This window comes from Dipodomys ordii, unplaced genomic scaffold (assembly GCF_000151885.1).
Source record: "Dipodomys ordii isolate 6190 unplaced genomic scaffold, Dord_2.0 Scaffold29, whole genome shotgun sequence".
In the NCBI taxonomy this organism is placed as follows: Eukaryota; Metazoa; Chordata; class Mammalia; order Rodentia; family Heteromyidae; genus Dipodomys; species Dipodomys ordii.
Genome location: NW_012267245.1, coordinates 4330930 through 4340725, shown reverse-complemented (window position 1 = coordinate 4340725; position 9796 = coordinate 4330930). Strand labels below are relative to the sequence as shown.

Below are 9796 nucleotides of genomic sequence, written 5' to 3'. Positions count from 1 at the left end.
TAACACTAAGGGGCATCCTGAAGACTATGTTATAGAGGATCACACTTTTCCTGCTCAATTCTCTTCTGAAAATGAACCAGAAAATGAACACATCTCCTAACAAATGGTACTAAATATGTAATTATTCATATGTATATTCTTCCAGCTACAGCCCAAAGACCATTAGTCTGCACTTAACCTTATCATTTCTGTTAATATTTAGTCAGTATTGCCAATAAAACTGGCTTCTTCAGATCAAAGGCTTTTACATGGGTTTTACATGAAAGTCAAATAGCCATTTATGGAATGCTGGAACCCAACTCGCTCTATTCTCTTATAAATTTTCTATGTCTCATGCTAAATTAAAAGAATCGAGAGGAGCAGAATTCTAAGGCTAACTTGCCAAAAAATAATCAAACTTGACTTCTCTTCAAAGCGTGTGTGGGGCAATTTTAATTAGAGGAAGAAACCTAAGGGAAGCAAAATCCAGATGTTTTCCACACAAGTACTACTTTTGGCTGCTTTGATTTCTACTGGTAAGTCAAAAATACAATTTTAGAATCTTGGCTAATTTCTACAAAATTGATTTCAGGGCTAGATTAGAAAATGGAGGCTGAAATGTGTGTGTTGTTATTAAATGTGGGGTAGGAAGGATAGATAGCTGGAGGAAGGGGGAACTGTCAATTTCTTCCTGAATGCTCTGGTTCTTTGACTCAGGAAAACACAAACAGGAAGATTTCTAGAAAACTGGAACACAACTAGAAAACAAAAAGCTTGTGCAAGAATCAGACTTCGAAAATTCCTGACAGAAAGGGCAGTATGGATTAGGACAAAGAAATTCTCCTTAATGCTCATAGCACAGAAGAAAAAGTAGGCCATTAAATTGTCTAATAGATGCCTCAGTTCCCAAAGATTAATGCCACTGCCAGAGTGATTACATTGTATGTTGATCAGGTGTTGATTTGAAACCTGGCTCCAAGGTGCAAGACTTTGAAATGCACAATTTAAATCACATTAAGGAATGACCACACCTATAGCTTTTCTACCTAGTATATTTATTTGTGAAGAGAAAAATGTCTTTAAATGGAATCAACCACCAAATTAACAAGGTCTTGGTTTTGCTTCTGGTTTTATTAGTTTGAAAGTGAAAGGCTGAGTTTGTTAACTGTGTAAGTGTGTTAATATTGGAAATTAGAGAATTTAATTCATTTGACAATGCTTTATGGTACTGAAAATACAAACAGCACTTAAAGTTTGCAGGAAGTATAAGAGAGACAGTCTTTCTATTGTTACCATGCAACTATTTCTATTTCCTTCCTCATTTCTCTTCTGACCTCACTTTAAATTTCTTCAACATTTTAGATTTTGAGAATCTCTCTCTTCCACATCCACAAATAGGAAAAAAAAATTTAGTTCAGCTTGAATAAACTTGGTTATTTCAGAATATGCTCTGCCTTTAATTCTAACATTTGCTCAAATTTGATTATTAGAACCACAAAGCAGCATTTCAAAGAGAATTTCTAAAGTTATCTGATTGGTGCTTGTTTATTTTTGCTTAACTTCAACACAGTGGTTCCCCATGTCAGGAAATTTACAAAGCACAATTTATACCACTTATTAGTGGATAGTGTGAAACAAGGGGATAATGTTGGAGGTGAGTGCTTATAAAGAAATAGATACTTTATACGTCATACGACAGAACTGGCTAGGGAAAAAGCCAGTTTTGACATCTGAATCAGGGAACATAATTCTGTTAAGAAGATCTTTCCCATAAAACTCCAGGAAGTCGGGGCAAGTACAGTGGAAGCAGGCTTCTCAGGAGTTCCCAGAGACAAAGAAGGCAGATGGGGGTTGGAGGTGCCCAAGGCACTCATGGATCTCTTTTTCAGCACTGGCTGGGCAGTGGGCAACTATGTGTGCCGGCAAGTCCTCCAACGAGATCCGGACATGTGACAGCCACGGCTGTGGTGCATACTCTGCTCAAAGGTATGTGGTTTCACAGGCAAATAGCAACCTCTTTGGCTCTTCCCCTTGTCTAGTGTCCTTGTCCTATGTTTTCTCAAGGGCTCACCTGACCTCCCCTGGGACAGTATGAAAACCCAGAGACGTGTGAAGCAATACTGTCTTTGGAGCAACTTCCAAGAACTGTACTTCAAGGATAAGTAGTAAATTGGGGACAGACCATGAAAGAAGCAACACAATGTTTTCCGTCTCAAACGTCTCTCTACATTCACCTGTCTCATCTGATTTTCCAAAGATAAAAGCCAAACACTACTAGTGTCTTTCATAAGATAAGGAGCTTCATTCATAAGAGAATGAAGGTTTCTACCAAGCATTCATGGTTGGAGATGGCAAAGGCTACCTCTGAATGCAGGCTTTTGGATTCTCTTCCCATTAACGATGCTGTCACTGACTCGGGCTGTGAAATTTAGATGTTAGCAGCTAACCCTAAGCAGACAAGAAAGCCTGCTGTCTCCTAGACAATGACAGCCACATTTATGAATTTCCAGTAATATACATACCACCTTGAGGAGGGGTCCGGTCTGAAAAAAGTCATGTGTATGTCCAGCTCCATTGCTGATATCCAGCCTAATTAGAGTAGAATTCACCCTAACAGAGATACTACCTCAAATATCTGAAATGGGATGAAGCGCTGGGGCAAATAGATAAATGACCTCTGGACTGTCAAAATTAAGACTTAGTTCACACTGTCATGTTTAGTCATTTAACTTTATGTGACAACTTTTTGGCTCTTCTCTGGGTATCTGATCCGAGCTGCCTAACACACTATTCTAACCATCTTAGTGACTGCTGGGTGGGAAAAGAGGCCGATAGGAGCAGACGGGGCAAGAGAATGGAAAGTCAGAGCTGAGGGGTAATTTGGGGACAACCCCAAGAAACGTCACCATCTGGAAGCATTTTGTATTTTGTTCATGCAGTTTAATAAACCCAAGAGGTATCCCTCATCAAGTTAAAATACCAGACGAAATAAATGATGTTTTCAAGGACTTTTCTTTTTTCAAACTGGAAGAAAAGTAAGATTAAGGCAACATGTCTTTTTTATGTTTGTTTTGGTGTGAGGCTTGAACTCAGGGCCTGGGTACTGTCCCTGAGCCTCTCTGTGCTCAAGCCACAACACCATTTCCAGTTTTTGAGTGGTTAATTGTAGATAAGAGTCTCACAGGGGCTTTTCTGCCTGGGCTGACTTCAAACCATGATCCTCAGATCTCAGCCTCCTGAGTAAGTAGGATTAGATCCACCAGCGACTGGCAACATGTCTTTTATGATAGGTTCTCATTAAAAGACAATTCTTCAAAATAGTCCTGATTCAGATAGCTATAAAATCTACATATATGCTCAACAATCTACATATATTCTTTTCCTCAAAATACTATGTAAGAATAGCTAATATTTGTTTCAGGTTTGTCATGTAGCAGCTATTTTAAATGCTTTTATCTTTACAATCTGCTTGCTCTTATTTATATCCTAGAAATCAGAGGTCTCACCAGGGAGTGGATGTCCTGTGTTCTGGTGGATCAACTGTGTATGCACCATTCACTGGAATGATTATGGGCCAGGAGAAACCTTATAAAAACAAAAATGCTATTAACAATGGCATTCGGCTTTCTGGAAGAGGTAAGAGAGGTGAAGTACAGACCCATGTCAGCTGCTAGAGATGATGATTGACTTCATGCAGATTTCATATACAGATGTTTTGTGCTTCTTTCAACACGACAGTATCTTGAACATAAAGGATACATTAAGCAAAACTTTGCAAAGCCGTTCCAACACTTTCCCCAAAGACTGCATTTTTTGCCACAGGATCCTCCAAGTCTACAGGTGATGGATGGGTGTGCTTTCTCTGTGGCCTATGTGGTTCTACTTTAAAAAAAAATCTATAAACAAAATCACTTTCAGTAAAATTAGCCATAATGGAAAGACGCCTTCATTTACTAAAGTCTTACAATTTGTAAATGTTGACATTTCAGCCAGGATTAAATGTAAACTACTTTCAAAGTCCTCTTATGTTTTACGTAGAGCAGGTCTTCTGGTATGCCAGGCTTGGAGTTGTCTTGAGCTTTAACTCTTCTGAGGTATAACACAACATATAAAAACACGTTTGTCTAATGTACAGCTCCACAAATTGTCATCAAGTGAATACACTGGGTTGCCAATATCCACATCAAGACACAGAGTAAGCCAGTCTCCTCAAGACCTCTTGTGCTAGATAAGAGTTCAGGTACTATTCCAGCATGTCCATTTTAAAAGACGACATATATAGAATGAAACAATATGTGCTATTTGTATTTGTGGGCTTCTTTCATTGCCCCTCACCACTGTGAGATTAATCTGTGGTTTTGTACACCTGTTCATTCTGTTGGATGTAAACTATCCCATGATATGCAAATACTTCCATCTACCTACCTACCTTGCAGCCATTTCTCTGGTTCCACACCCAACACCCTTAGCAGTCGATAGAAGACTGTAAGAGGGAAACGGCTGTCATTTGGAGCATGCACATCTTCAGCTACAGCTGATAACTGCCAGTTTTCCAGAACAGTTGTACTGATTTTACAGGTCTGCCAAGAGTGTATGAGCGTTCCATTTATTCCTCACACAGTCCTTCATGTTACCTATGCACTGCTGGATTCCAGCCACTCTGATTGATGGAGTGTTTCACTGCGGTTTTAATTTGCATTCCCCCAGTGGTTAATGAAACGCAATGTCCCGTATTTACTGTTAACATGGATATCTTTTATGATGAGCCTATTCAAATATCTTGCCCCTTTCCTATGGAATTATCTGACTTTTTCTTATTGAAATGGAGCCCACATATTCTAGATGTGAGTCCACTCTTTTCCCACTTTGTGAACTAACTTTTTACTTCCTTTATGATTAGACAGAAATTCTTATATTTGTTCTTTTGGCAATACTGGAGCTTGAACTCAGTGCCTGGTATTCAGTAGATAAGATACTGCAGAGTCAAGCCTGAAGCCCACTTCTTGTTTATTTTTGAGATAGGGTCTTACTTTCAGACACACATTTGAACAGTGATTTTATTCTTTACTTCTCGCCACAACTGGAATGATAGGCACATACCATTATGTCCGACTTCTTCCACTGAGATACTCACTGACTTTTGTGCTACTGTAGACATAGTTCTCTTTATCTTCGACTCCCAAGAAGTCAGGATTACAAGTTGGAAATTCTTATATTTAATGTAGTCAAATTTAGTTAACAATTTCCCTTATTGTTAACACATTTTTAACACACTTTTGCCAACATGAATACATGAAGATATTTCTTGGGTATTCTCCTATACACATTATTGTTTTGACTTTCATTTTGATTGGTTTGTGCAAGAAACTTGAAGAGTTTTTTTTCTCTCATACTGATTTTGAATTAACGCAACATTACCAACAATATTAACTTGACAAGACTACTCTTTCCTCTGTGGTTCTGCATATCTTTGCCAGCGTAAGGGTGTGATCTGTTTCTGTATTGCGTTTTATCATTTTTGCCAGAACGAGAGCTTGAATTCAGGGCTTCACGGTTTCACCTGGCTTTTCGGCTGGCACTCTACCACTTGGGGCACACTTCCACCTCTGTCTTTTTCCTGGTTAACTGGAGATAAGGAGTCTAATGGACTTTTCTGCCCAGGCTAGCTTTGAACTATGATCTTAGCCCTCAGGTCTCAGCCTCCTGATTACAACTCAGAATACAGGTGTGAGCCGCTGGCACACACACTCATTAGTTTTCAATCTGGTACAAATATCACACTGTCTTGATCACAATAGTTAAAAATACACACTGATATTTGGGAGTCTAAATGCCTAAACTCTGTTTTTTCACATTATCTTGGCACCAAGGTTAAGTTTTTTAACTGTGTTCTTTCACATTATCTGGAAACTCACATTTCCAAATGTATAGCTTGCCAATTTCCATAAAAATCTTGCTGGGACTTTGGTTGGATTTCAGGATATAGATCAAATTTTAAAAAAACAACAAACTGATCATCTTTATAGTAATGAGTTCTGCAATTCAATGGATATCTTACATCCTCTGACTATTGAGGTCTTTTTTGATTGTTGTGTTGGTAGTTGTACTAGTTTTCAGTGTATATTCACAAGATCTTCCAAGGAGTTTGTTTAGATCTCCTGTAGCAGTACTGTTCAATAGAAATGTAACACATGCTGTTTATGTAATTTAAAACTGTTTGAGTAGTCTTAGTAGAGAAGTAAAAAGAAACATTTGATGCTGATTTTAATATTTTATTCAACTCAATCTTTCCAAAATATTATTTCAAATGTGTGATTAATAAGGAAATGGAGCTCTTTTCCTTTTTTTTTATATTCAGGCCTTCAAAATGCAGTATGTATTTTACTCAGAAGTACATCTTAATTCAGATTAGCTACATTCAAGTGCTAAGCAGTCACATGAAGATAATGGCTACCATGTTGGATAGCACAATGTCATAGCTTTCCATCTTTGTTTTTGCTTTTTTCCACTTGACCTGTTTGCACAGAGACTAGTTTAAGACCTCCCCTTTATGAGTGGGTTTCTTTCCATTTCTCTTTGCGTTTCCTCTTATCGTCTACACTTTATACAGATGGCTTCTGTGTAACTGAGTGCATGGACAATTCATGGCAGTTGGCATTACACACTGCTCTCCTTGTTTCCAAGCTTTTGGCCTGAATTCCATTCTCTGGCAACAGGATCACAACCCTTCCTTTCTTTTTGCTTCCATTTGCTTGGGAAACCTTTGTCCAAGTCTTTATTTTTAGTCTTTTCAATCACTGTGTTATTCTATATGGCACAGAACTGTGTTCTGCTTTTCAAACCAACAGGAAAAAATGTCAACAGAGTTAAACTCATATATATGTATACATATATACATACATATATATGTATATATATAGGGTAGTTTTGTGACTCATAGATTCAGTCCCAACAATATTGTATCATTGTATAACTATTTCATTATACTAAGTCTCCCTTTCTCTGTGCAGTCCTTTATAAAAGTTCTCTTGAAATCTAGGAAAGATTCTTAAAGTCTGATAATTTTATCAGACTATGTCTTGGACTTGACACTGGTCTGGGTCATATTCTACTACCTAATGTTTTTCTACTATTTTCTGTTTTTCTTCAATACTCCTGGTAATTTTTCATTTGAATCTTTCCTTCCTTTGCCATCCTGTAAATTTACTCTACCTTTTTTAATAGGCTTCTGTTATCTTCCTCTGTTCCTCCGCTGAATTCATCCAACCTCAATTCTTTTTTTTTCTTTGCTTTCCACTTGTGTGCTTGTTTTAAAATTCTGAATCAAGGCTACAGAAGTACAGATAATAAAGAATTACACTCATTTTCTTTTAGGTTTCTGTGTCAAAATCTTCTACATTAAGCCAGTCAAGTATAAAGGTTCTATCAAGAAGGGAGAGAAACTGGGAACTGCACTGCCTGTGCAAAAAGTCTATCCTGGTATACAGCCGCACATACACCTTGAAAACTGTGACCTGAGCGACCCAACCGCACACCTGTAAGCAAAGACAAAGACCAGATGGCCTAAACACAAAGCCTGGATGCACACCCTGCTTTTCAAGACAGTTGTGTTCCAGCAGGACATAACTGCAACACAGAAAAACAGAATTTTGATTTCACCTCACTGTCACTCTGATGGCTAGGTACAATTTCTTAAAGATCTCTGATCTTTCTTGGGTCCTCCAGCACCTAGGGTAGTTTTGTGTTTCAGATTTCTCAGATTTAAAGAACTAAGATGAATAAACATATTCAAATAGCTCCAGGCTTTATTTCTGACACCTCTGAAAATAGTCACTTTTCTGCCTGAATATGAGAAAGTGCCTTTATAAAGGTCTTTCCATGAACATGGGTGAAGAGTGGTTTACAACTGCTAGTTCCAGTATGTGCTTAATAGACAGTCTTTTGAACTAAAGTAGAAAGACTTTCAATACTGGCTAGAGGGAAAGAAATCTGCTTACATGGATAAGAAAGGATCTGCTGGCTTTGCACCACATTCTTCTACTCTCTGTAAGATGGCAGGTTTCCTAAGGAATGAATGATGGCATACTCTAGAAAGAACACATATTCTCGATTTCAGTGAGACTGTACTTCCAGAAATGTTAGAAAGAAGACTAACTTGCTTTACCTTAAGTGTCGCATGGAACCAGTGGCCCTTAACTAACTACAGGCATACCATGGCTTCTTACTTCTATATATTACTATGTAAAATTACAACATAAATTATTCTTAGTTTTACTGATAAAAAGTAGTAAAAGGGGACAGGCCAGACAAATGTTCAAAGAAACATTGATAATTCTAGTTCTGTAGATTTAATCCAATCAATAAGAGATTAGTAAGATGAATTAATCATTCTGGAAACTTACATCACAAATTTTGCTCAAGTTCTCTTGAAAACTCCAGTAGAATGACTCCATTCTTACATTTAGATATGCTAAAGGAAAAGGTTAATTAAACTTTATCAATGGAGAAATTATTCTACTGGTATACCAGAGCCTACATTTAAGAATGTTCATTAAGCCAGTAGGCTTGTAATTCTAGCACACAGGATGCAGAGGCAGAAAGATCAGCATTCCAGGCTAGCTTGGGGTCCATATAGTAAAACTCTGCTTTAAACAAACAAACAAAAAAAACCAAGAAAAGAATGTTCATGACATCACCATTTGTCATAAAAAACAAAACATCACCATTTGTCATAAAAAAAAAACCTGGAACAAGTCCAATGTCACATCAACAGTGACCTAGATTTTTAAAAATTGTGTTTGACTAAAATATTATATAGCAGTTATCACAATAAATGGGCCTTAGCTGAACTAACCAACTTAGGCCCTAACTTAGTAATAACTAAATAGATGAGTCATAGCAATACATAGTAGGTTTATGAAATATTCAAAAACTCATAAGGCATCATACTCTTTTTAAATAAAGTTAAAAATATCTGCAATCAAAGCCAACAAATACAGAGATAATAAAACTAAAATCAATAACATATAAAATAAAGAACACATATAGAGATAATAAAACTAAAAAGGAAAGCAAGAAAATAATGAATACTACCTTAGGTTTGGAAAGGGGAAGATTGTTTAGAAAGATTAAATTACTATCAATGATGTAATTTCATAGCTTGGGTGATTCCCTGGGTATTTTTTAGTATGAATAATGTTACAGAAGCAAAAGGCCCAGCATGAGGGTGTCCAGGAAAAAGAAAGAATTAATAATATTATTTCTCAGGTGGCTGAGAAGCTATGTTATACAATTAGTGCTTTCTTCTATCCAGTCAGACGTTATTCCCTACTGGGTCATGACAACTTGTATAAGACTAACAAGTTGGACTTAGAATGTAGCTTAGTGGTAAAGTGTTTGCCTAGTATGCATGAAGCCCTGGGCTTGATTCCTCAGTACCACATACACAGAAAAAGCCAGAAGCGGCGCTGTGGCTCAAGTGGTAGAGTGCTAGCCTTGAACAAAAGAAGTGCAGGGACAGTGCCCAGGCCCTGAGTTCAAGCCCCAGGACTGGCAAAAAGAAAAAAAAAAAAAAAGACTAACAAGTTAAGAACTTATGTTTTGGTTAAGAAAACATATCCAGCACTGTAGGTTTCGATGATCTTCCTTATTCTTTTCTCAGCACCCAATGACTTCAGGTTGCTTCTGGGAGTTACATTTGCTTTAAAAAGATAAAGGAAGAGCCGGGCGCTGGTGGCTCATGCCTGTAATCCTAGCTATTCAGGAGGCTGAGATCTGAGGATCTCGGTTCAAAGCCAGCCCGGGCAGGAGAGACCGT

The 9796-nt window shown here is 37.6% G+C and overlaps 1 protein-coding gene across 1 annotated transcript; it reads left to right on the top strand.

The window, feature by feature from the left end:
* Positions 1–469: 469 nt before the first annotated feature.
* On the top strand, positions 470–7520 carry Lect2 (leukocyte cell-derived chemotaxin 2). Its single transcript, XM_013016056.1, has 4 exons — positions 470–515; positions 1869–1965; positions 3470–3615; positions 7354–7520. Exons 1-4 carry the CDS (start codon positions 470–472, stop codon positions 7518–7520), a joined length of 456 nt encoding a protein of 151 aa, XP_012871510.1.
* Positions 7521–9796: the final 2276 nt, after the last annotated feature.

Bases quoted from the DNA above. Each gene is read 5' to 3' on its own strand.
- Lect2 (XM_013016056.1), top strand. From the start codon at position 470: ATGTTTTCCACACAAGTACTACTTTTGGCTGCTTTGATTTCTACTG. The intron at 1,966-3,469 runs GTATGTGGTTTC...TTTATATCCTAG, and splicing joins GGTGCATACTCTGCTCAAAG to AAATCAGAGGTCTCACCAGG. The intron at 3,616-7,353 runs GTAAGAGAGGTG...ATTTTCTTTTAG, and splicing joins CATTCGGCTTTCTGGAAGAG to GTTTCTGTGTCAAAATCTTC.